Below are 27,936 nucleotides of genomic sequence, written 5' to 3' on the forward strand. Positions count from 1 at the left end.
TCACGCAGTCTTCTGCTTCAGATTAAGAGCCAAAAGTCTTTTGCAATAGGTGGCTGCCTTGAACAGCACGTAGACCACGATGGACGCCATTGCAACAACGAACCCAATCACGTCGAGCAGCAGCAGCTGCCACCAGCTCAGGTCGAGGGCTGCACTGCGCATGTGCGGAGCACCCTTGTGACGTATCACGTACTCGATCCACCAGACGGCATTGTCCAGGGACCTCTCCTGGTGCTCACGGAATACTGCTGAGAAACGCTTCGTGTTTTCTCGATAGCTGTCGTAAAAGAGGACAGATAACCATAGGCTACAAACAGCAAAAGAATAGTGTAAAAACCAGCTAAACGTAGTTAATGAAAAAGTAGATGAATACGAATAAAAACAAAAGTCATTGTCCACTACGAAAAACTTTATACAGTCGACTTGGAAAACACTGTTTTTAAATATAATAACAAAGAGGGGAAGTAAATTATCACCAAAGACAGTAACTTGTGCGAGGAAATAAAGTTCACCAACAGAAATTTTCCATTGTAAGTCTAAAGCAAAGACATATCTCGTGCAAGTTAATTAAGAAAACGGCTGTTTCTTTTTAATATTGTCTTATAATGAGATAAAATTAAGGCTCACCTTTTGTTGACATAGACATCAATAGGAGAAAGCAACAGTCAAACTAGAGAGGGGAATGAAGTGGCTGTCTGTATGTTCCCTTGATGACATAAATGAAATTTAATATTTCTGTTCCTACCTGTCGTTTTCAAGAACTGTGTGAATGGCTTTCAGAATGGTATCAGTAGTGACATCTCTGAACAGCAGCTGGTAACCAATACCAGATTGTACCATCTTAGCCACATTCTGTTGCTGGTCCGCAAAAAAGGGAATTCCTATCAGGGGTACTGCAAAATAACTTGCTTCATTCATGCTCTGAAGTCCTCCCTGGGTAATGAACAGACGAATGTTTGGATGTGCTGGAAAAGCGAAAAGGGAGGTAAGACAAATAGCTTTTACAGTGCTGCACCTACAAAAATTGGTGCACTGAACAGAAGCTTACCCAAGACGTCCTGCTGGGGCAGCCACTTGGCTATCATGACGTTCTCCGGCTGTCCAGGCAGGCTGTCCACCTCCCACTTCCAAAGTACTCGCTGTGGTAACTGCGCAAAAGCTTCCAAGAATGCAATTCGTTTGTGCTCGGGCATTGTACTACCCTTCACATTAGTACCAAAGCTGAAGTAAATCACACCGTTTCTTGCACCATCAAGGAAATCCTGGATATCCTGCAAAATAATTAATCTCGTATTGTATACTCAGTCATTTAAAATAGGGGATGTGCCTTTCAAATCGCCTCACAAATAAGTAAACCGTTTTTGATTAGGTACAGTAAATTCTTTCCATCCTTGAATACAATAAATGCTCCATTTATCTTTTTTTGTAAAATAATAAAAACAAATTTTATAACAACAGCAAAATCAATCTCAAATAATTTTCATCGCAGTGTTTTATCCTATAAGTACCAAAGCCAGTAATCTCATCTACCTCTAAAATACTAGTTGCCACCAATATGAGAGAGTATCTGCATAGTTAGGATGTCGTGGATATGAGCCTGTGATAAGGCGCTGATACGAATTAAATAAGTGTTCACTCATACACATGCTTCATAATAACTGAGGAAATTTAAATCACTCTGTAGATGAATAAGTTACATGTAAAAATTTTATTTTCTTACAACTGTCGAACACATGTTATTATATAGTGCCAATATTTTTGTTAAATCTAAGTACTTCTAAGTTATTGGAACCTCAGCCTCAACCCAAAAATTCTGCAATTTTTGCATCACAATACATTCGAAATGGTACTAGTAGATTTAACTTTAATCCCTTATGTAACACACACAAGTACACCTTTTTTTTAAAAAAAATTGAGAGTGACAGTTGTTGAGAAAACTTCACAAGGATGAAAATGTGGTAATTTAGACTTTCTCGTCGAATCTGGATGATGAAGTCTTCTTGGGTTATCAGCTGAGTCAAGGTGTCGTTCTGTGGCATCCCACTTGCCGTCTTCAGGTCTCATAACCTGAGAAGGCTTTATCATCAAGAGTGAAAATGTACTGTCAAGCTTCTCTCGCTAATTAAGACTGTCATAGAGCTGTCTACCAGCGATTTCAAAATGAGTACCATGTATTAGTACCACATACATTAATAAACGTCAGCAAGAGCAATTAACTTGTAGGAACTCCAATTCAAAACTTTTCTCTCTCACACAGCACCACAGTTTAAGAGATTAGGTTCCAGTCTACCTCCAAAAAAGTAATCCATAATTCTAGTTCTCATAAATGTAGAGATCCCCCAAACTTATAAAGCTCACGTTTATGTATCATAAAATTACGCTTTTCTCTGAAACTGCAATCTAGATCAAAGAATTGGATGATTGAGGTTTTGTCAAACTTAAAAATGTGTCAATATGTGAAGAGCATTTCATGTGACTCGATAATCCTTTTTCTCTTCTAGGTAGCATCACACTGAATCTGAGAAAAGACGTCATTCCACAATGCTGTATTTTAAAAATCTTCTTTATTGAACTCTCCTAGTTTTGGGTGTGATCCAGTTTCAAGTGCATCTAGTTTCACATCCAGACTAAAGTCGTTTTCCTCCATGGTTGTTCAATATAACTAACCACCACTGTGGCAATCTTAAGTGTTTAAAAAAGAGACATTACATATACAAGGGAAAGCATTACATTCAATACTGCACAAAAAAGTTGCTATGTGTACCCATTTATGTCTAAGAAACTAATTCTTTTTGCACATTCATATAGCTACCAAATATTATGGACTCCTGTAACTGATTAGTCAGCCAACAAGTGAATTAGCTATCATTTAACTCTGCAAAACTTCATTTGTATAGATAAAATTGTGACATTCAGCGTTACACGATTCACATATATCACAGAAATTTTAGTTATAGATCGTTTCTTACGTATAGTTTTGATTAGATATTTAGTAAGTTGCACTCTCTGTGCACTCCGAAAACCTAACAAGCTATATTTTGGAAGGTCTTCAAAGAGATATAAAAATATTGCAATGATTTCCAAAGGGTTTCAGGAACCAAACTCAGTCCTTTTTGAAGAAATAATGCTGCATTTATTTTTATCCACATGGAGGATTTATTCAAGAGAGTATTACCTTTGTTGATATTCTTTAAAGAAGGAGTATTTTCAAGTTATTAACATTCACTGTAATATGTCTCATTCAGATACTTCTCTTCAGCACCCAGTAAGCATTTTATGTTTAATTTAAGTTGTTAAAACTGTGTGTTTATATTTTGAGATTTGGTAAATATTTTCAGTATTCATATCACATTGTCACTATTTGCTTTTAAAACTTTCTACAAGTACCACATGGTTTGAATCATATGAGTGGAATTATAAATTCAAAAATTGTTTATTTTTAAATCTTTACTTCTATGAGTTTTATTTTTGTAGCTTTGCTAGTCATAGTTGATATGTAAAGTATCCATATCTTAACGGTTGGAATATTTATTGGTTTCTTATGATAATTGGTTCTTCTTCTGTTGTAGTTACATGTCATTGTGCTTTCTTCCTTTCTATATCTTCCAGTTTCCTGTATATATGCCTGTATTTAAGATTGGCTTTTGGCTTTGGTCTTGTAGAGCACATGCGTTGGTATAGCTGTTACTCAATAAGTTTTCTTTTCATTTACTGTTGTAAGCTATGTGCCTTTTCAATTTAATTGTTATGATATACTCTAAGTTTGCTCTCTACAATGACTAAGAACATTTAATTGACTGATCATCATAGCAAGAAATACGATTGTTATTGTCGACTGTAGTTATTGCATGTATAACAGATACATACTTCACCACCTGAACAATAGTCAAGACCGAATTTGTAGCTCCAGGAAAATATAAATATCTAATTGTATTTGCATGGCTAATACTAAAGATTCCATAGCTCAGTATTTCATCAACTTTATGTAAGATATCAAATACAAACAAGTGATACACAAAACACTCTCTAGCAGGGAAAAAAATCTTGCAGATACTGAGACAGTAGCTGCTAGAATAACAAACGCAGTGTGAGTTTTGGATATCAGGAAGCAATCTCCACAAAATTTCTAAATGACAACTTTTTATTCGTTGACTGTATGTGTTTAGTGTTATCCTACAACTGAAAATTCTACTTTCAGCCAGTGTCTGGTGGTTTAGCTACATCATCAACAAATATTAAGGACATACATACCCTATGGAACAGCTATTACCATTACACAATGCTTTCATGAAACAATGAGAACTGATAATTAACAAGGACTACTCAAATTCTGATAAATATTGTCAGCATGGTTGAAAGAAATAAGATGAGTGCGATGTTATATGGCTCTTTTCACTGCTGTTATACACACCACCTGTACAAATGATCAAAACACATCTCCTAAAAGTGGTAGAAAAATAAAGCATTCATTACTAAATTTACGAGTATGTAATTGATAGAAATGATTTTCGGGGACTTGGCTTCATGATGTCTATAAACATCCCAGTATTGTACAAAATACTGGTCAAAACAAGTGGAGGAACCTACGACATATTTACAGCAATGCCAAAGTCTGCACTTCAGGCGCTTGAAGGCACCATAATACAGACACTTTTCGTAGTATAAACGAATATAATCCTCTGCAAAGTTAAAAGGGAAGAGAAAATCATGGGACTGAACGCCTCATTGATTGTACTATTAGACGATACATGCACCCACACATTTGACAAATAATTTAAATCGTAGATAGTCGTGAAGAGATGTCTCGTAAATTGGTTTTATCACAGTTAACTAAATCTTCTATCCTGATGCAACTGTTGACCCGAAATCAATGAACCAAGAGTAATGGGAACTCTTGTCGACTTTAGCAACAACGTTTTCAGTCTTGTTGCAAGAGATACAACAGTAGAAAACGGTACTTCTTGCAACAAGAAAATCAACATGTTTGATGGATTTTGTATTTTTAGCTTGAACTCAAAATATTCACGACCCTTCAATCGTGATATTATAATCAATATTCTTAGATTAGGCTTATTTTTTCATAGAGTGACCAAGGACAGCGTATTTATTCGTTTCTCCAAGAAATACTTTGGCGTGTGAAATGTTATGTACACAACATTATTGTTGATTTCATACTGCTCGTAACAAGTCCACGTGCAATATATTATGGACTTACATCTACCAGAAAAAAACATTTTTCCTTTTCCTTATACCTACTTCCGATCTGTCAGAAATAACCTAATTAATTTTCTCGTCTACACTCTTCAAACATCTATGTAGTATGCATATGTTATTTCAACAATGGCGGATCTAAACAATCGATTTTGTTATTCTTCCCCTCTTATCTCATTCTGTTCTTTGAACCATCTTTCTTTACGGTAGTTAAAATGGTTCAGTTTTGAAGTATAGGTCCTTATATCACAATCTGCCATTCTATCTCTGAAATGAGCGCACTGGTGACATGAAATTTGCTTCCTCCCTACTGAAACCGTTTTTCAGTGAGATCCCGCAAAATACATATAATGTGAACAAACAGTGGTACAGTTGTAGTAGAACATGAACAATATTACATCAGAATCTCAAAACAAGCTAATCAAATGATCTCGTTTTCTTCCCACTGTTTCCCTTAAAACGTGTATGGTATGACTAAGAATAGTTTGAACTATAATGAGAATTTGCAGTTATTTGTGAGATATTGTAAGAACAGCAGCTACTAAAATCAATACAATTCTCAGGTCGCACTCTATTAAATCACCACTTGAGGTTAAATGTGCGTTGTTTTATTGGGGAAAAATTCTGGAATAACATCCCATTTCATAGGGTCTTCTTCACAGATATGATTACCAAAATTTGTAGGCAAGGTTTCAAGTAGAGCTTATAACCCTACTACTACTATTGGAATTTAATATGCTTTTACCTAAATAACAGAAACGCTGTCTCTATGTTCCCACATATAACCCTCACACTAAAATTTAGTTTAGTTTCTAAATAAAGTACACTGTGTGAGGATAGTCCTGTTTATAGGAAAAGCTAATCAATAGAGTTACCCTTTTTACAGAATTTGACCGTGTGTTGTGTCTAATGAATAAGTAAATCAGACTATTCACTTCTTTTCCTAAGATCTTACCCACCGGTTAGATAGAAACGCGGTATGAACAATATTACACTGAATCTGCGACAACTCAGTTCAAAGTTCATTTAGTGGTTTAAAACATGTACTGACGGCTGCCAGCCTATCCAGTCAATTAAACAATGAAGTATTGGAAAAGCAGAAGTATGAATTTTGCCCACTTTCTTGCTACTGTTTAATTTGGCTCTTCACATAAATATTACTCCTCTTAAACAATGCTCGACTACACCCTTATACATTGCGCTTGCAAAAGAGAAAAAAGCCCTGTAGATAACTTCAAGGAAGCTAAAAAAAATTGACCAGGGGACCTTTAGAAAAGCACTTTCCATAATCAACAAACTTAAATACTAAAATAATTAGATACTAAAGCGCACACTTTTTATACTGGATATTTAACTTCAAGAAATCCTCTTTCTTACTGGAATTTACTTTCAAAAGATATTACTCTTTGAAGTAATTTTGTATAGTTATTTAACAGATTCTAATAACTTGGCTTCACTTTGGTTGAATTTTACATAAGCAAACTTTTACTATAACGTTTTGTAATAGTTGAGAAAACTTCGTTATTATTTACACAAAAACAATTTAAATGGTAACTCTTTGTTTTAACTTGGCACTTCAAAAGTCTGTAAAACAGGATACTCGGATTAATCAAACACCAGGAAGAAACTCTATATGGGTGTATGGTTAGGATGAAATAACGGGATGAACCAGTTCCTTTAAAGTTCAAAAATGATTATTAAAACACAGTTTAAATTAATGGTTCACGTTGTACAAAAGTAAAAATACAAAAAAAATCTTATCTGGTGGCTGTAGGCTTGGGTGTGGCGAACAATTATGACGGCTACACTACCCATAGTATGGCCTGCAATTATCTTGCTGTATGGCTCCATTTCTCTTCTTGGCGTTGTTCAATTTTACATACAGTAGCTCAACAACTCGCAGCTATCCCGTAAGCCATTTGCAGTCTTCGTCCGAGGCATTTTTGTGCAAATTTGCAGGCAAAGTTTCTCCTGATCCACAGAGGTGTTGCCTCAATCACTGCTGCTTACAGACTGATTGGCTTACTTTCCGCACTTGCTCTAGGTAGCACGCCAATTTGCCATTGCCACCTTTTCGACTTTCCAGAACCACTTCCATTTCAAATACAAGCATACTGGCTTTTACATAACGCCTATTTTTTACACTGTTCCGAGGGGTGACCAGTTCTTAAATTGTCAAATTTATTCAACACTAACAATTTATACACATAAATATTTTTAAATGCGAAATGCCATTAGAAAATTATTTACAGTAATACACAATTTACATAGTATTTTACATACATTACTCACATACAATGCGAAGAACTTCAAACTCCAGTGTAGCACACTTTACTTTACATCTACAGAAAATGTAGTACCAATATGCGAAAATTTTAAAGCAAAAAAATTATAAAAATTTAAATTAACCATAAACACGTAATGTTATAGGCTGTGTTGTTTGTTACGAGTGTCTTAAGCCAGAATGGGGTCGCTAAAGAGACTCTGAACCAACTGCAGCATCTGTGATATCTGGAAATGACTCATCCGGTGGTACTACGAAACCAGATTAAGGAAATATTCAAAGAAAATAGTGATGTCTTCCACGTCAGTACCATATGAAGGACATAAAGATATTAGGGAAAGATCTTTGGTGGCTATTCAGAAATACGATTGGTGACTGAAAAGGAGTGATGAGGTGAGGAATTTTGCCAGTACACTATGTACTGCATGGTGAGTTTCCTTCCCAAGACACCATTTGGGAGATCAGAGCGTATCTATACGCCACAGCTAGTAAGAATGATTTGTACTGGAAAAAATAGTCAATTGCATGAGTGTTGAGTAGCGCTTCAATTTAGACAGCAGTACCCACAGTGTCATACAACCAGTTGTTGTTGTTGTCTTCAGTCCTGAGACCGGTCTGATGCTGCTCTCCATGCTACTCTATCCTGTGTAAGCTACTTCATCTCCCAGTAATTATTGCAACCTACATCCTTCTGAATCTGCTTAGTGTATTCATCTCATGGTCTCCCTCTACGATTTTTACCCTCCACGCTGCCCGCCAATGGTAAATTTGTGATCCCTTGATGCCTCAGAACACGTCCTACCAACCAATCCCTTCTTCTAGTCAAGTTGTGCCACAAACTCCTCTTAACCCCAATTACCTCCTCATTAGTTACGTGATCTACCCATCTAATCTTCAACATTCTTCTGTAGCACCACATTTCGAAAGCTTCTATTCTCTTTTTGTCCAAACTATTTATCGTCCATGTTTCACTTCCATACATGGCTACACTCCATACAAATACTTTCAGAAACGACTTCCTGACACTTAAATCTATACTCGATGTTAACAAATTTCTCTTCTTCAAAAACGCTTTCCTTGCCATTGCCAGTCTACATTTTATATCCTCTCTACTTCGACCATCATCAGTTATTTTGCTCCCCAAATAGCAAAACTCCTTTACTACTTTACGTGTTTCATTTCCTGATCTAATTCCCTCAGCATCACCCTACTTAATTCGACTGCATTCCATTATCCTCGTTTTGCTTTTGTTGATGTTCATCTTATATCCCCCTTTCAAGACACTGTCCATTCCGTTTAACTGCTCTTCCAAGTCCTGTGCTGTCTCTGACAAAATTACAATGTCATCGGCGAACCTCAACGTTTTTATTTCTTCTCCATGGATTTTAATACCTACACCGAATTTTTCTTTCGTTTCCTTTACTGTTTGCTCAATATACAGATTGAACAACATCGGGGACAGGCTACAACCCTGTCTCACTCCATTCCCAACCGCTGCTTCCCTTTCATGCCCCTCGACTCTTATAACTGCCATCTGGTTTCGGTACAAATTGTAAATAGACTTTCGCTCCCTTTATTTTACCCCTGCCACCTTTAGAATTTTAAAGAGAGTATTCCAGCCAACATTGTCAAAAGCTTTCTGTAAGTCCACAAATGCTAGAAATGTAGGTTTGCCTTTCCTTAATCTATTTTCTAAGATAAGTCGAAGGGTCATTATTGCCTCACGTGCTCCAACATTCTGCGGAATCGAAACTGATCTTCGTCGAGGTCGGCTTCTACCAGTTTTTCCATTCGTCTGTAAAAAATTCGCGTTAGTATTTTGCAGCAGTGACTTATTAAACTGATAGTTCGGTAATTTTCACATCTGCCAACACCTGCTTTCTTTGGGATTGGAATTATTCTATTCTTCTTGAAGTCTGAGGGTACTTCGCCTGTCACATACATCTTGCTCACCTGATGGTAGAGTTTTGTCAGGACTGGCTCTCCCAAGGCCGTCAGTAGTTCCAACGGAATGTTGTCTACTCCCGGGGCCTTGTTTCGACTCAGGTCTTTCAGTGCTCTGTCAAACTCTTCACGCAGTATCGTATCTCCCATTTCATCTTCATCTACATCCTCTTCCATTTCCGTCATATTGTCTTCAAGTACATCACCCTTGTATAGACCCTCTATATACTCCTTCCACGCTTCTGCTTTGCCTTCTTTGCATACAACTGGGTTTCCATCAATGGTCTTGATATTCATGCAAGTGGTTCTCCTTTCTCCAAAGATCTCTTTAATTTTCCTGTAGGCAGTGTCTATCTTACCCCTAATGAGATAGGTCTCACACATCCTTACATTTGTCCTCCAGCCATCCCTGCTTAGCCATTTTGCACTTCCGGTCTATCTCATTTTTGAGACGTTTGCATTCCCTTTTGCCTACTTCATTTACTGCATTTTTATATTTTCTCCTTTCATTAATTAAATTCAATATTTCTTCTGTTATCCAAGGATTTCTACTAGCTCTCGTCTTTTTACCTACTAGATCCACTGCTGCCTTCACTACTTCATCCCTAAGAGCTACCCATTCTTCTTCTACTGTATTTCTTTCCCTCATTCCTGTCAATTGTTCCCTTATGCTCTCCCTCAAACTCTGTACAATCTCTGGCTTAGTCAATTTATCTTGGTCCCATCTATTTAAATTCCCACCTTTTTGCAGTTTCTTCAGTTTTAATCTACAGTTCATAACCAATAGATTGTGGTCAGAGTCCACATCTTCCCCTGGAAATGTCTTACAATTTAAAACCTGGTTCCTAAATCTCTGTCTTACCATTATATAATCTATCTGATACCTTCTAGTATCTCCAGGATCCTTCCATGTGTACAACCTTCTTTTATGATTCTTGAACTAAGTGTTAGCTATGATTAAGTTATGCTCTATGCTAAATTCTACTAGACGGCTTCCTCTTTCTTTTCTCGCCCCCAATCCATTTTCACCCACTATATTTCCTTCTCTCCCTTTTCCTACACTCGAATTCCAGTCACCCATGACTATTAAATTTTCGTCTCCCTTCGCTACCGGAATAATTTCTTTTATCTCATCATACATTTCATCAATTTCTTCATCATCTGCAGAGCTAGTTGGCATATAAACTTGTACTACTGTAGTAGGCGTGGGCTTAGTGTCTTTCTTGACCACAATAATGCGTTCACTATGCTGTTGGTAGTAGCTTACTCGCACTCCTATTTTTTTATTCATTATTAAACCTACTCCTGCATTACCCCTATTTGATTTTGTATTTATAACCCTGTATTCACCTGACCAGAAGTCTTGTTCCTCTTGCCAACGAATTCCCACTATATCGAACTTTAACTTATCCATTTCCCTTTTTAAATTTTCTAACCTACCTGCCCAATTAAGGGATCTGACATTCCACGCTACGATCCGTAGAATGCCAGTTTTCTTTCTCTTGATAACAACGTCCTCTTGAGTAGTCCCCGCCCGGAGATCCGAATGGGGGTCTATTTTACCTCCAGAATATTTTACCCAAGAGGACGCCATCATCATCATTTAACCATACAGTAAAGCTGGATGCCCTCGGGAAAAATTACGGCCTTCTTTCAGCCGTTCGCAGTACCAGCTTAGCAAGGCCGTTTTGGTTAGTGTTGCAAGGCCAGATCAGTCAATCATCCAGACTGTTGCCCATGCAACTACAGAAAAGGCTGCTGACCCTCTTCAGGAACCACACGTTTGTCTGGCCTCTCAACAGATACCCCTCCGTTGTGGTTGCACCTACCGTACGGCCATCTGTATTGCTGAGGCACGCAAGCCTCCCCACCAACGGCAAGGTCCATGGTTCATGGGGTAGGCATACAACCAGTTATTTATTGGTTTTCTTCAGCTCTTCTGTTCATTGTGTTGGAAAGGAAAACATTGACACGTCACTGTGTTTGTTTTGACCAACTAAAGCGGTAGTAAAGGAGTAGCAGAAGTACTGAACTAGGTTTCCAAATGTTCCTTTACAAAGGAAATACTACAAATATTGACACAGCACAATTAGCGCATCATTAGAAAAATAAGTGCTGTAGATATTAATGGCGATGACGCTGAGAAACAAAAGAGATCATTTAACTGAACAGGTCCCCCAAAGTCCAATGGATTCCCTGCCAGAGTCTATACAGGATCTGCAGTTGACTTAGACCCTTTTTTGACCATAATAAACCGTAGATCTCTCTGAATCTGTGCCCATTATCTGCTCACACCTGCCTACAAGAAGAATACCAGAAATGATTCACAAAATTGCCATGTAATGTCACTGACATCCAGCACTTGTAGGATCTTAGAACAACTTATGAGCCCAAATGTAATCAGATATCTCGAACAGAATCACCTCTTCCAACTCCAACCAGCATGAATTTGGAACGACCCAGTCATACGAAGCCAAACTAACCTTCTTCACACAGGACGTCCCGAAACCCGTGGGTCAAGGCAAAAACGTAGACACAATTTGTCTAGTCTTCCGTCAAAGCATTTGATTCAGTGAAATACGGACGATTATTAACTAAGTCCAATTATACGAGGTTTTTGATTGGGTTAATGATTTCTTTGCTATCGACAGATGCAGATCTAATTCAACATATACCTCAGGGACATGTATTACTATGCTTGCTGTTAATGCTGTACGTTGATGACATGATCGACAATATTGATAGCATTCCCAGACTTCTTGCAGATGATGCTGTTACGTATAATGACCCACTATCTGAGAATAAGTTGCACAGTTATTGAGTAACAGATTAATAATATTTCAAAGTAGTGCAAAGATTGGAAACGAAACTTGCTTCAGATATTCAGAAGCGTAAAACTGTGTACATCACAAAATGCTAGCACGTTATAGTCCATGAGTACTATGGCAATGAAGCACAGTTCGAATCAGAAAAATCTGCATTTAACAATTTGTGGGGATATGAAATGGAAAGATATTGTAGGCCTAGTCGTAGACAAGCTGGTGTCTAACTTCGGTTCATTAGTACCATACATCTACATCTACATCCATACTCCGCAAGCCACCTGACGGTGTGTGGCGGAGGGTACCTTGAGGACCTTTATCGGTTCTCCCTTCTATTCCATTCTCGTATTGTTCGTGGAAAGAAGGATTGTCGGTATGCCTCTGTGTGGGCTCTAATCTCTCTGATTTTATCCTCATGGTCTCTTCGCGAGATATACGTAGGAGGGAGCAATATACTGCTTGACTCTTTGGTGAAGGTATGTTCTCGAAACTTTGACAAAAGCCCGTACCGAGCTACTGAGCGTCTCTCCTGCAGAGTCTTCCACTGGAGTTTATCTATCATCTCCGTAACGCTTTCGCGATTACTAAATGATCCTGTAACGAAGCGCGCTGCTCTCCGTTGGATCTTCTCTATATCTTCTATCAACCCTATCTGGTACGGATCCCACACTGCTGAGCAGTATTCAAACAGTGGGCGAACAAGCGTACTGTAACCTACTTCCTTTGTTTTCGGAATGCATTTCCTTAGGATTCTTCCAATGAATCTCAGTCTGGCATCTGCTTTACCGACGATCAACATTATATGATCATTCCATTTTAAATCACTCCTAATGCGTACTCCCAGATAATTTATGGTATTAACTGCTTCCAGTTGCTGACCTGCTATTTTGTAGCTAAATGATAAAGGATCTATCTTTCTGTGTATTCGCAGCACATTACACTTGTCTACATTGAGATTCAATTGCCATTCCCTGCACCATGCGTCAATTCGCTACAGATCCTCCTGCATTTCAGTACAATTTTCCATTGTTACAACCTCTCGATACACCACAGCATCATCCGCAAAAAGCCTCAGTGAACTTCCGATGTCATCCACAAGGTCATTTATGTATATTGTGAATAGCAACGGTCCTATGACACTCCCCTGCGGCACACCTGAAATCACTCTTACTTCGGATGACTTCTCTCCATTGAGAATGACATGCTGCGTCCTGTTATCTAGGAACTCCTCAATCAAATCACACAATTGGTCTGGTAGTCCATATGCTCTTACTTTGTTCATTAAACGACTGTGGGGAACTGTATCGAACGCCTTGCGGAAGTCAAGAAACACGGCATCTACCTGTGAACCCGTATCTATGGCCCTCTGAGTCTCGTGGACGAATAGCGCGAGCTGGGTTTCACATGACCGTCTTTTTCGAAACCCATGCTGATTCCTACAGAGTAGATTTCTTGTCTCCAGAAAAGTCATTATACTCGAACACAATACGTGTTCCAAAATTGTGCAACTGATCGACGTTAGAGATATAGGTCAATAGTTCTGCACATCTGCTCGACGTCCCTTCTTGAAAACGGGGATGACCTGTGCCCTTTTCCAATCCTTTGGAACGCTACGCTCTTCTAGAGACCTACGGTACACCGCTGCAAGAAGAGGGGCAAGTTCCTTCGCGTACTCTGCGTAAAATTGAACTGGTATCCCATCAGGTCCAGAGGCCTTTCCTCTTTTGAGCGATTTTAATTGTTTCTCTATCCCTATACTGTGTAAATGCATTCACTCTACAGAGGAGATCGCTTAAAAAATACAAGGCGCGCTGAAAAATTCGTTGAATGGTCCCAAAGGCTAACATCAGCGTCAGTTATAATGAGAGTAATGTCAACAGGCGCTTCCTATGGCGAAAACTGCCGAAGTGAAGCAATGGTGCACCCTGCCACCAAATTAACGGAGTCAATATGAAAACTTGTGTCACTGCAAAATGGAGCAACCCGTTGGCATGAAATTTTGCTTCAACTTAGTGAACACTGTGACGTAGACTCATGGGATGTCAGTGCAAGTGTACGAATTTGAAGCAGTAACTAGGAAGTGTGTATTGCGTGATTTAAACTCTTTAGAGTAGGAAAGAGAGGCTTCATGGATGAGCCACTTTTGGGTCGACTGTCAACAAGAACAGTGCCAGACAACTTCGAAAGAGTGAAACGGATGCTTGCGGAGGGTCGGCGACTGAGAATGACAACAGAAGAGTCGAAGATAAGCAGAGACGGTGTAAGAGGTATTGTCCAGAAATATTAAAAAAGGCGGAAGATCGGTGCCCGGTTTGTACCGCACACGCTGACAGACGAGAAGGAGCAAACACGGATGGAAACGTCTGGACATGTCATCGACATGTCTGGCCAGCATCATCACGTTTTGAAAACCATCATTACAGGATATGAGACCTGGTGCTACCAACACGATCCAGAGGCCCACCGACCGTCAGTGGTATGATGTTCATCATCTTTCGCGAACCAAAAAAAAGTCGGCTGGCAAAATCCAAGCTTCCGTCGATGATGATCGCCTTTTCCTACAGGAAGGGCTTCATCTCTCAGGAATTACTACCCGAGGACCAAATTGTCAACATGGAAGTTTATGACTGAGTTTTGAAACGGCTGCTGCAACGCATCCGGCGGATTCGGCCACAACTGGACCTGAGTGGACGGTGGAATTTCGTCGGCGATAACGCCCGTCCGCACATCGCTATCTATGTGCTCAACTTTGTCGCTCTGCGCAAGGTGATTGTTTTGCAACAGCCTCCTTGTCTTTCAGATTTGGCGCCGAGAGACTTCTTTTTGTTTCACTTTAATTTGACGCTGGTAGGCACAGACTTCAAAGACGTTGCAGACATCCAACAACGCGTGGCCGCAGCGATTTGAGCGATTCCACAACAAGCGTTTGCCAACGCCTTAAAAAAACGATATCAGAGGTGTTGTAGCTAATGGTGATTACCTGAAAGAACAAAACGCCGAACAAGCCTCAAAAGGCCCAACAGTATCGACCGACTGCAGCGTCATTTTCAGCCAACAGGTGTCACTGGGTGCGGTTATGGAGGGCATGTGGTCAGCTCTCCACTCTCCCGTTCGTTGTCAATTTTTGTGACCGAAGCCGCTTGTGACGGTACGTCACATAAGTATTGACAGTTTTAGCGGTTGTAAATCGTAGTTTACGTATTTTATGAATATAATTAGTGTAAAACATATAGTTAATGTTCTTGAAACAACTGATATGCACCGATAGCATCTTTATTTAATGTCTATGAAAATAAAAAAGGATCGAAAGAGACGCGATTGTACGGCCAAGGAGGAAGGACGTATTTTGTGGGAGACACACTGTTTTGTTTCGCTATACGGAAGGCAGCCATTGAGCGGCTACACATATTTTATGTAAGTTATTCATATTCATTGCCAAAACAAACTTGTTATTATTACAACATGAATTTTTTTGTAATAGTTGTAACCTCAAATGCTCGCAGTGGCTATTTTTAATAAGCATTTTTTCAGTAATTTGCGCTGCGAGAAGCTCATCTTCCTATGCAGCCTCTGGGCGGCCATTACGCGCCGAACTATTAATTTATTTATCAAAGTGTTAACAGTAAATGTAAATGCGAGAGATTTCGTTGTACGAACCTTTTAAAATTGCAACAGATAATTAATTTACGTTAAAGTTCATGCTTTTAAATTATACAGATTGACGTCACAAGTGGCGATCAACAACGTGGGGGCCCAAACTTTATGTACCAATATTAAACACAGAAATGACTGAGATATGTTTGTCCGTCTAGAAAACTATATTCAAAAGAAAATTTTTTATGTATATAATTATATGTATGTGAAATTAATACCATATATGTAATCTATTTCTATGTACCAAAAATACAAAACTTGTACGAGATCCAACCAGTGAAGATAAATGGACATGAAGCTGATTACATGCGTACCATTGTCTCGACTGAGATAAAGACAACACCAAGCAACAATAACTAATAAAGGTAAGGGTGTATATGCATGCGCTTCTGGGCTGGAAACTAAAGGAAGAAATGATCCGGGGGCCATGCACTGTGTTTATCTTCTTGAGTTAAAATTTGTCAAAAGTGTTTACGCAATTTGTTTTAACGTCAGTGGATAGTGAAACAGATTCATTTACTACTACTGAACAAAAATCAGTGTTAGAATTCTGAGACAGTGATTAGTGTTCTCGATTTGAGGTCACACAATCAGCTGTCTGAATCAAATAAATGCTAGTGAATTTGATTGCCAAAGTAATATTTTTGCAGAAGTAAAATTTTTCACAGTGCAACGGAAATATAACGAGTACGAAAGTGTAACTGTTAGTTTCAGTGGTAATAGTAGCAGGTAGCTTCTTTGCTTTACTTGATTTCAGTGTTTTGTATGTGCTTTGTGTAGTTACAATATTTTGTGTCTGTGTCATTTTTGGGGGAAAATAGATTCTGTGTGTACTCGTGTCTTACCAGTCAGGATTAAAACTAGTTTAAATGGTGAAGACACGCAAGGACAAGCGGTTAGAGGGGAAAGATTTGTCAGGCTATGACACAGACGAAAGTATACAAGAGTGTCCAGTGAGGAACACACCCACAATGACGGGTTCTCAACTTCCAAAACCGGAAGCTGAGCAACCTGAAACGGACAAAATGTTAGGATCTGATCAGGATCAAGCTCAACTGAGCAAAGAACTACACTCGACTACTGGCACAGGGAAGGAGGATGCTACTGCATCGACAGCAAATGTTGTACAAGTACATGCACCAACGACCAATTTTCTAACGGTGCTGATGGCACAATTAGACATGAGAGACAAGCAACGGGAGCAGGCATTAATTAACCAAGTTAAGGACATTTTAGTGGAAGAACGTCTCGAACGTCAGGAAAAAGGGAGACAGGAACGCCTTGAACGCGAACGCGGGGAACAGGAGCGTGATGCTCAGTTCCTGGCAAAAATGAATGAAATGTTTGAACAGCGTGACAAGGCGTTGGTGTCATATTTGTCGCAGGAGATCGATGCAGTAAAACCGCAAGTGGCTGACTTTGTAGACCAAAACAAACACATTCCGCAAAAGGTAATGCAAATAGACGAGCGCGTAGATCAATTAGACAAGGCGCATAACGTCTTAGAAATTGAAGCGAAATATATACTGAACAGCGTGACAAGGCGTTGGTGTCATATTTGTCGCAGGAGATCGATGCAGTAAAACCGCAAGTGGCTGACTTCGTAGACCAAAACAAACACATTCCGCAAAAGGTAATGCAAATAGACGAGCGCGTAGATCAATTAAACAAGGCGCATAACGTCTTAGAAATTGAAGTGAAATATATACAGGAAGCAGTCCAACATATGTCAAACAATATAGATCAAAAGATCGATGACTATGTCACAGGCCGCAGCTCGCTTAGAGCGGACCGAGCAGTCATCGACCCCCGCGCCATTCAACGACAACAACACACAGTACGGAAATGTGCCGATAAATGTATGCCGAGTGAAAAAAGCTGACTGCGAGAAAGTGCAACCGTAACGCCAGTCAATTGTTCAGGCGTTGTCGTCGCGAACGGAGAGGTAGCGCTACCAACTGTAGCGCAAGTAAAGCACGAAGAATCACTATTAAAACACAGGCAGTTGTCGTCGCGAACGGAGAGGTAGCGCTACCAACTGTAGCGCAAGTAAAGCACGAAGAATCACTATTAAAACACAGGCAGTTCCAGACGTTTAATGATGAGAAAAAGAATGTACATCCGGTAATAGTTATAAAAAATTTCCGGAATGTACTCCCAGCATCATGGACTGAGCACCAAAAGGTTCAGTTTGTGATCTCTTTCATCACAGGCGACGCGAGATCAGGGGAGTAAAAACAACGGACAAGCGAACGGTAAAGGAAAAAACCAATCCAATAATAGCCATCGTAAGAACGGGTATTCAAAGAGTGACGCATATTCGCAATGGGAAAACTTCTCTAAGAAAGGAAACACTATGAATAGCGTGCCCACTGTGGATGGTCACTGGCACAGCACTGGATACAATACGTACCGGCATGGCCACTCAAACCCGTCTTCGCCAAAAAGAGGTGGAGAAAACTGCAATCGAAAGAGACGAGGCGAAGGGGGAGGAAATTCCAACTTCGGCAATAAAAATATGAGAACTAACAATGAGCAATGGCAACGGGCAGGGCCAGCAAACTGGCAGGCACATCAAAACATGCCGTCAGGTCATGTGCCTGTTAATCACATCAATGTCATCCCGATGCCACCGCCTCCACCTCAGCCTCCGAACAATCAGTCACACGTGTACGCAACGCAGTGCACCTCACCAATTGTGACTGATAATGTTCGAATAACCGATGTGTCTGATCACGTGTCGGCAGGGTGCGACAGGCCGTCAAACTCTGGCCGACCTCTGTAGGCCCTTCCCAGACGGTCGGCAAGATGAAAGAGGGGGGCAGACAGAATGTGGGGGTGAATATGCTCCGCTACAATGACGGATGCGACATGAAAGATGAACTAACAGTTCATCCGCGACCTGCGGACCAACAAGAAATGGACCATGTGCAGGCTGCCTTTGTGGCAAAGATAAATGGGGTCGAAGTAATAATAATATTGGATACAGGGGCGAGTGCTTCTTGTATTGATGAGTAGTTATTCAAGTGCGTGGATCCTGTGAAAAAGTTACCGAGCCTGCCAGTAGAAAATTGTAGGATAGTAGGTGCGCTACGGGGCAGGGTGCAGCTAATAAAGAATCAGGTGCAGGCAGAGATTGCCCTGGAAAACGAAGCCATACTGTGCTCAATCCTGGTGGTCAAAAATCTCACAGTGCCTTGCATACTGGGCCTTGACGTTCTTAGGGAATTGAAGGCAAAACTTGACCTCTCCCGAGCCAGATGCACCTTAACCTATCTAAACCGAAAAATTGATCTGGCATTAATGAGGACTCCGGACGCGTATGTGAACTACTGCCGGAATGTCCGGGTAACTTTAGAGGATCCTGACGCATTGAATCACAACAACTGTGTTGTAAATCAAGGCAGCAGCGAACCGGAACCCGGTTGGGAACGGCAAAATGCTATTATTAAGCAGCGTATTGAATCAAAAGTAGCCGAATCTCCGTACCTGAGTCAAGTGCCGAACCAATTTGTACAGGTGTTTTCAGAAAAACCGGGGATAATAAAAGAGTATGAGTTCGACATGCAAGGAAAACCTCATCAAACTTTCTGCCGTGCCTCCTATTCAATACCGTGGTCGAAAAGACAAACCGTGGGGAGAGAAATTCAGAGAATGCTGCGGTGGCAAATAATAGAACCGTCAACATCACCATATAGTAGCCCTCTGTTAGCGGTTACAAAAACAGACGGCAGCGTTCGGCTGGTGCTGGACGCACGGGATATTAATAATTTAATAATAACTGTTCGGACCCGGCCGGAAAATACAGAGGAACAAATTCAGAAATTTCAAGGTGTTAAGTACTTAACAAGCCTGGATTTAAAAAGTTCGTACTGGCAGGTGCCGTTAACGCCAAATTCAAGAAAATATACCGCGTTTATATTCGCCGGTAGAAACTATCAATTTCGAGTTTACCGTTTGGGCTGAATATAAGTGCGTGCATGTTCATTGCAGCTCTGGACACCATGTTAGGACCTGACCTTCTTGAAAGGGTAACGGTGTATGTCGATGATATTCTCATCGCCACAGAAACCTGGTCTGAGCACATCGAGATTTTGTACCGTGTGCTGGCAAGATTTGCAGCCGTCGGGGTTACTGCCAACCTCGAAAAGTCAAAATTTGGCAGGCAAGAAATAAAGTTCTTAGGACATATTATTTCTCCGGTGGGGATTCTACCTAACCCAAAGAAGCTGAAAGCGATAGAGGAGATGCCGTACCCCAAGACGAAAAAGCAATTGAAAGCGTTCCTCGGAATGGCCTCCTTTTTTAGGCGGTTTTTACCGGTGCAGTTGGTAAACAGTGGGGACTTACTAGGTCTGCTTAGAAAGAATCGGCCATGGAATTTTACAGAAGAATGCAAGAGAGCCTACGACCAAATTAAACCGGCATTAGTGAATGCAGGAATCCTACACCATCCTGACATGTCACGAGATTTCTATCTAGCAACAGACACATCTTTTTGCAGGCTGGGATGTTGTTTATTGCCGGCCGAAGTGGCCGCGCGGTTAAAGGCGCTGCAGTCTGGAACCGCAAGACCGCTACGGTCGCAGGTTCGAATCCTGCCTCGGGCATGGATGTTTGTGATGTCCTTAGGTTAGTTAGGTTTAACTAGTTCTAAGTTCTAGGGGACTAATAACCTCAGCAGTTGAGTCCCATAGTGCTCAGAGCCATTTGAACCATTTGAACCATGTTGTTTATTCCAAGTAGATAACAATGGCCAGCAAACAGAAGTAAAGATAATAGGATTTGCCAGCCGAGTGTTAAATTCATGTGAACGGTCCTATTCTGCAACTGAATTAGAGGCGCTTGCAGTAATCTGGGCCTTGAAGAAATTTCACTACTATGTATATGGCAAAAGAGTCATAATCTTTTGCGACCACCAGGCGCTCAGCTATGTGCTTACGTGCCGTTTGTTGCACAAGCGATTCACGGGGTGGATTTTAGCTCTACAGGACTAAGATTTTCAAATTAGGCATGTGAAAGGGTCGGACAATGTTGTGGCAGACGCGTTGTCTATATTACCCCGAGCATTAGCAGAATTTGCAGGGCTTGTAGAACCATCTACAGAATTCAAAATCTTGGTACTAGGAGATTCCATCCGGCGGAATAAATACGTGCATATGTGACGAGAGACCGCACACATGCAGCGTGACGATCCGTTGTGGTGTAAAATAATGGATTCTCTAAGCAATGATCCGTATGGGGAACTTGCCAAATTATATATGACACAAAATTATATTTTGTACCACAGAAGGGCTGAAACATCTGAAAACTGGTGTGTGTGTATACCAACACAGTCGGTAGAGAATTTAATATGGTACACACACGATTCTTGGGGACACTTTGGCGGAAAGAAATGCGCAGACTTATTGTCTAGGTACTGCTACTTCCCAAACTTGCATCGTAAGGTGAAGGCTCTTGTGAGAACTTGCCTTATTTGTCAAAAGACAAAACCGTGCACTCGTAGCGCGAGACACGAGCTACACCCAATAGTGCCGACAGCACCAGCACCCTTGCCGATAGCAAGAGGCGGGTTGAAGTATGTGGTAGCAGCATTGGACATTTTTTCAAAACATTTGAAGTTGCATCCTACAAAAATGTCTACCACAAAAGCAATAGTCAGGAAAATGGTATCAGATTACATACCGAACGTCGGAAAGCCGATGACTTTATTAACTGACAATGCTACTTATTTTAAAAGTCACGACTGGAAAGTGTTTATTTTGGAACACAACATCAAGCATGTTTGTGTGTCATTGTATAACCCGAGCGCGAACCCTGTCAAACGTTGCTTCCGCGAATTCAACAGGTTTGTCCGCACATATGCGGCAAATCATCAAACGAAGTGGATTGAGTTAGCACCTCAACTCGAGAAAATACATAATAATATACCCCATGAATCCACTGGGTGCACACCAAATGAACTCATGACACAGGATTCACCCGACGAGGAGTGGTTAAAGCTTTTGCGACGAATTCCACGACTTGTAAACAGAGAGCAGAAGCTACAGCAAGCCCTGTTCGCAATGCAACACAATGCAGCCATTAGGAAGAAGAAGTAAGATCGCACATTGAATAAACTCTACACGTACAACAGAGGAGACCTGGTGATGCTCAAGAGTCATCCCAAGTCCTCGAGTATCAAAAAAGTCAACAGAAAGCGGCAACTCTTGTATACAGGACCACATAGGATTTTAGAGATACCACATGACGGGTGTTACCTGTTGGCACACCCGGACACAGGAAAGATAAGAGGGTTGTTCCCGCACAAGGACTTAAAACCGTTTATATCCAGGGATACTTAAGGGTTTAAGTCTAAAATGTGTAGTGTGTAAAAGTAGATGTAAGTTGTATGCCTAGTTAGTAAGATTTATTTAATGTTTATTTGATTTTATACCTGTGCTTGTTAGATATAGAGTAGTTGCTAAGTGTATGTATGAGTGAGTTGTGACAGAAGGAGAATACTGCACTTAAACAAGTGCCGTGACAGAAATGAGATTAGCAAATGAATCTGCGTAAGGACGCTCTGCACAGGATAAACCTTGAAAATGGAGGAAGCATTGTGCATGGTTGTCGGACGCGCAAATTAACAGCGAGAATTCTCGTAAAAAAAAAAAAAAATTCAAACAGAATAATATCGCTTAACTTCCACACTGATTCCAGCTTGAAGGCGCTTGCAGGTACACCCGCTCGCAAGCAAGGCAGCTGAAAACGCAACAATGACAAAAGTTTCTCAATCAGTGTTGAATGAATAAATAATAGACATGCCGTAAAACCTACTGAACTCACGGGTCCAGTATGACCAACTGGTCAACACTTTAAATAAGAGGTGACAACTAGGTCAATCACTGAATACTAAGTGATAAATGGACCTAGAAGGAAGTCTAATTGTACCATATCTATGTATATACATAATATTATCATATAACATGGAAAGAAAATTTATTATGTAATTCTAGTAAAATGCTTATAAACCATGTTCCAGTTTAAAAGTGACTATCCAAACGCTCAAATAGTGAAAAAACGGATGAACTGAACTACGAATTGGATCGACATAAAAGTGTGAACAGTTAACTGTGCAAGAACACAACATGTGTGACTGTGTTTTACAGTGGATGACTGTTCTGAAAGTATAGTGAACAAAGGAATAAAAATTAATAGCTCAAATGGTGTGCCTTTCCCAGAAAACAATTTAGATGCGAAACATGATAGACATTCACAATGCGGATAAATGTTTCGGCAAAGAAGTGAGACTTCTGATAAACGGAGCCCTAGCAGTGGACTGAGAAAATACGCTATAGGTAGCGCACAGCGAACTGTGGTTTCCGGACCGGCAGAAGCACGCTAGAAGCGACGCAGGCCAAGTGATATGAAGCGAAAAGTGTCACCGCGACGTACTCAACCGAACACTCACCATAGTGACATAGTGACTGCGATCAAGTGACCACTTAGCTTAAAACTACAGTTATGTTAAATCAGTGTAAAATATGTAAGTTAGTACCAGAACTTATTTAAAAGCCTGGAACTCGTTCGTTCGTACATTCTTACAATGCATTACGTAAACAGTGAACACGAGTGACTGTGGAGTGTTTAATGAATTTTCTTCCAACACTTATAGCAGGTATATTTACTTTATTATGCTGATGAACTGATACTCGGTGAAATCGGCAGTTGTCCTGTCCACGCAGCGGGCGCAGCGCCACGCCCACCGACCGGCAGCTGTTCGCGCCTACGTGACCGCTTGGGCCAACGAACCGGCGCCGGCTGCTACAAGCGGTCACATATGCTATCGTCTACGCCAGAAGCGACACCTCGCCAGACCAACAACAAACCGCCGTCGGCAACGTTTATTTCGATCAGATCCAAAAATGTTGTAGTCGACGATTAACTGATATACCACGTAAAATGGTAACAGTCAAAAACACAAAGCCTAAAACAACTATCTGTACAAAAAAAAGACTGTTGGACGTTATGTAATTTCATGTTTTAGTGATGATTTTTTGTAATGTAAATGTATACGTATATATTTGTCTGTTAATTTGTGTGCAGGTGCTATACATTCAATGTAAATCAAAATTAACCGTAATAACAACAATCCGAAGGCTCCGGGCGGGGTTTTTTTGGCCCGTTTTTTCCATTACGCCTGTAACTCGAATGGGGGAGCGTAAGTCAAAGAGCCTCGGGTCTGTAAGATATCGGCTTGTTCCTATTCATAATAAAACAGAATGGCAGATGGGACTGATAGACGTACTCACCTGTAATTGTGAATTATATATGACAACCATAATTGAGTAAAGAACAGAGTATTGAACAGTGAATTGAAATAGGTGGGCCAAACATAAACTTTTGGCCGTCCACAAAACTGAACTAAACATAAAACCGTAGTGAGTCTGTACATAAACAGTGGACTTTATTACGTACACCCTCACTAGGGGGTCCATATGACGGTACGTCACATAAATATTGACATTTTTAGCGGTTGTAAAAATGGTTCAAATGGCTCTGAGCACTATGGGACTTAACAGCTATGGTCATCAGTCCCCTAGAACTTAGAACTACTTAAACCTAACTAACCTAAGGACATCACACAACACCCAGTCATCACGAGGCAGAGAAAATCCCTGACCCCGCCTGGAATCGAACCCGAGAACCCGGGCGCGGGAAGCGAGAACACTACCGCACGACCACGAGCTGCGGACTAGCGGTTATAAATCGTAGTTTACGTATTTTATGAATATAATTAGTGTAAAACATATAGTTAATGTTCTTGAAACAACTGATATGCACCGATAGCACCTTTATTTAATGTCTATGAAAATAAAAAAGGATCGAAAGAGACGCGATTGTACGGCCGAGGAGGAAGGACGTATTTTGTGGGAGACACTGTTTTGTTTCGCTATACGGAAGGCAGCCATTGAGCGGCTACACATATTTTATGTAAGTTATTCATATTCATTGCCAAAACAAATTTGTTATTATTATTACAAAATGAATTCTTTATAATAGTTGTAACCTCAAATGCTCGCAGTGGCTAACTATTTTTAATAAGCATTTTTTCAGTAATTTGCGCTGCGAGAAGCTCATCTTCCTATGCAGCCTCTGGTCGGCCATTACGCGCCCAAGTATTAATTTATTTTTCGGTGTTAACAGTAACTGTAAATGCGAGAGATTTCGTTATAAGAAACTTTTTAAATTGCAATAGATAATTAGTTTACGTTAAAATTCATGTTTTTAAACCATACAGATTCCATGAGTTCAGTAAGTTTCATCTTGGCCGCTCCACGGCAAAATTCGAAATTCTCTCAGGCTTTGCTTTGCAATCAATAAATAGAAATTAACAAAATTACATTCAATTCAGTTAACGGCAACTATATTTTAGTCATCACGTTCAAAATCTAAAGTTGGTACATGAATAACTGAGGCCCTTGAAGAACCCGTTTCATATTTACTTATGCATGTAAGTAAAAGTGATAAGAGAAGACAATATCCCTGAGAGAAAGAATCATGCTGATAAATTAAAAATAAAAATATATATAAAATATACACGTAATTTTTTTGTATGTATACGACGCCGCGAATCCCAACGGACGTCACACGCTACTACTCATTCAAGTAGCTCCTCGGTTGGTCTCACAAGGGCTGAATGCATCCCGCATGTCAAAACCTCCCGGCAGACCCGGATAATCAACCACCCGCGTGCTAGCCAAGCCCAACAACCCATAACGTCGGTGATCTTACAGGAACTGGTGTTACCACTGCGACAAAGCAGTTGCCCAGTAAAGGTACTTTGTAGCCCTTATTTCGATTATTTTCTGAGACCATTCACAGAACTTTTCACATGCACCGTGTACTGAAGTGACCAAGCTTATAATACTGCTCAAGTGTATGTCATACATACCTAATAGGACTAATATAATAAATAGAAAGTTGGACAATACGAATAGTAACTTGTCCGACACAGGTGAGAGCGATGCGGATACTGTAGAAAAACTGAACTGGCAGACCACTGAAAACTGGTTTCAACTAAAAATGGCTCTGAGCACTATGGGACTTAACATCTATGGTCATCAGTCCCCTAGAACTTAGAACTACTTAAACCTAACTAACCTAAGGACATCACACACATCCATGCCCGAGGCAAGATTCGAACCTGCGACCGTAGCAGTCGCGCGGTTCCGGACTGAGCGCCTAGAACCGCTAGACCACCGCGGCCGGCAGATTTCAATTAATCTCTAACAGTCTTAAGAGGCAGTGTTCAGGACTCTAGGAGAATACACTACTGGCCATTACAATTGCTGCACCTCGAAGATGACGTGCTACAGTCGCGAAATTTAAGTGACAGGAAGAAGATGCTGTGATATGCAAATGATTAGCTTTTCAGAGCATTCACACAAGGTTGGCGCCGGTGGCGAAACCTACAACGTGCTGACATGAGAGTAGATGATTATCTCCTTGATCATAACAGCAGTCGTTCCCCGCTTGCAGATGGATTTCTGCCCTGTCATTGCTTCGGAAAGAAAGTCACCGGGTAAAACTGGGACAGAAACCAGCAGGACTGTCAGCACTTGGACTCAAAATAAACTGTCGCCCCCATCACCCCCCCCCCCCCCCATCATGTTACATTCCTTAACACCTTTCGGGACAATACGTCAGAAGGTATGTGACTGGCCAATACGACACTTCAGGGGAGTCTATGAAAGACGACATACAGATCCGACCAAGGTTTCTGATGTTTTTCATTGGTTTAGAAGTCCCCAAAATGTTCTTAATCGTTTTTCAATTGGGTGATGTAGGAAACCTGTCAAAAATTTCCTTCAAAATTAGACTCCTGCTCAGCTCCGCAGAAGAGCTGAATTCCGCATAGAAAGTCTGAATTATCATGTAAAGGCGACTTTGCTGTAGAAAATATTCTAATGTTGCAATTCCCATCTGACAATTTCTTAAACCTAGAGTATCGATGACGACGTTTACTTCTTGCCTTCTCTTACAATACCACCGTTGATTATACCCATGTGTGCTAGTAGCTCTTGTGGAATCTGTCTGGCACTCTTCTCAAACTTGTCAGTCTCTACAAACATGCAGCCATCGGTGGCTGACATAATTCTCGTTGTCATTTTCTTCTGACAGAAATCATTTGTATGTACGCATTTACATGCGCAACCTAACGTCGCACGTAGTGTATTCAGTGACATGTATGGCAATTTTTGACCAATCCGCATATGATATATTTATTAGGTATTTCAGTGCACAGTCAGACGGTATTGGAAATGCGTCGTGTCCACAGTTGTGTGTAATGGATCAAGAAATGTTCAGTTACTCATAAAGAGTGGAGGATATTCTTACAAGGAAGAGTTTTACACTAATAATTTAAAAATGAAATTATTCTTCTGGGCTAACACACAGTAAATGTTACTACTTACCCGAGGAAGTGGCTTCCGTTGTTTCTCTAGATGTAGTCCCGTCACCTCAATGATATTAGGCAACAGTGGCCGTGGGTAATTCACGCTGAAGTGGTTGTTGACAATAAGAAGGCTGAAGTTTCTGTCAATTTCTTCCACAGGGGGGTGATCAGGGCCAAAATATTTCCTAATCAGTTCATTTTGCGATGGCATTGTTACGTAGTTCCATATGTAAAATATTCGAGCCATAAAATAGGCATTATATAGTCTTTCCCAGAAAGACATGTGGTCTGTGTAGCCAACCAGCAGATCGGGACAGTATGCTGGGTTGTTGGGATTTCCATAAGAAGCGAGAACTGGAGTAGGAGCGGCCAGAGACACGTAGCCAATTGTTGGTGGGGATCCCAACTGGTGAATCAAGCCATAATAGCAATAATATACTAACTGCTCCAGAATAACTACGTCGAAAGACGGCTGGGACCTGCAAACAAAAGTAAGACATCAAAACATCTTAGTATTAAGCATTTTAGAATGTAAAACATATCGCTCAATTCAAACATAATTACCGGAGAAAATCCTTCAT

General features: G+C 40.4%; 1 protein-coding gene across 1 annotated transcript; it reads right to left on the reverse strand.

Moving 5' to 3' along the window:
• On the reverse strand, window positions 1-27,936 carry LOC124606392 (UDP-glycosyltransferase UGT5-like). Its single transcript, XM_047138372.1, has 5 exons — window positions 27,920-27,936; window positions 27,375-27,834; window positions 1,049-1,271; window positions 746-965; window positions 1-307 (listed from the first exon to the last, which is right to left on the reverse strand). The coding sequence occupies exons 1-5, from the start codon at window positions 27,934-27,936 to the stop codon at window positions 1-3; spliced, it is 1,227 nt and encodes a 408-aa protein (XP_046994328.1).

Source organism: Schistocerca americana, chromosome 3 (genome assembly GCF_021461395.2).
Source record: "Schistocerca americana isolate TAMUIC-IGC-003095 chromosome 3, iqSchAmer2.1, whole genome shotgun sequence".
In the NCBI taxonomy this organism is placed as follows: domain Eukaryota; kingdom Metazoa; phylum Arthropoda; class Insecta; order Orthoptera; family Acrididae; genus Schistocerca; species Schistocerca americana.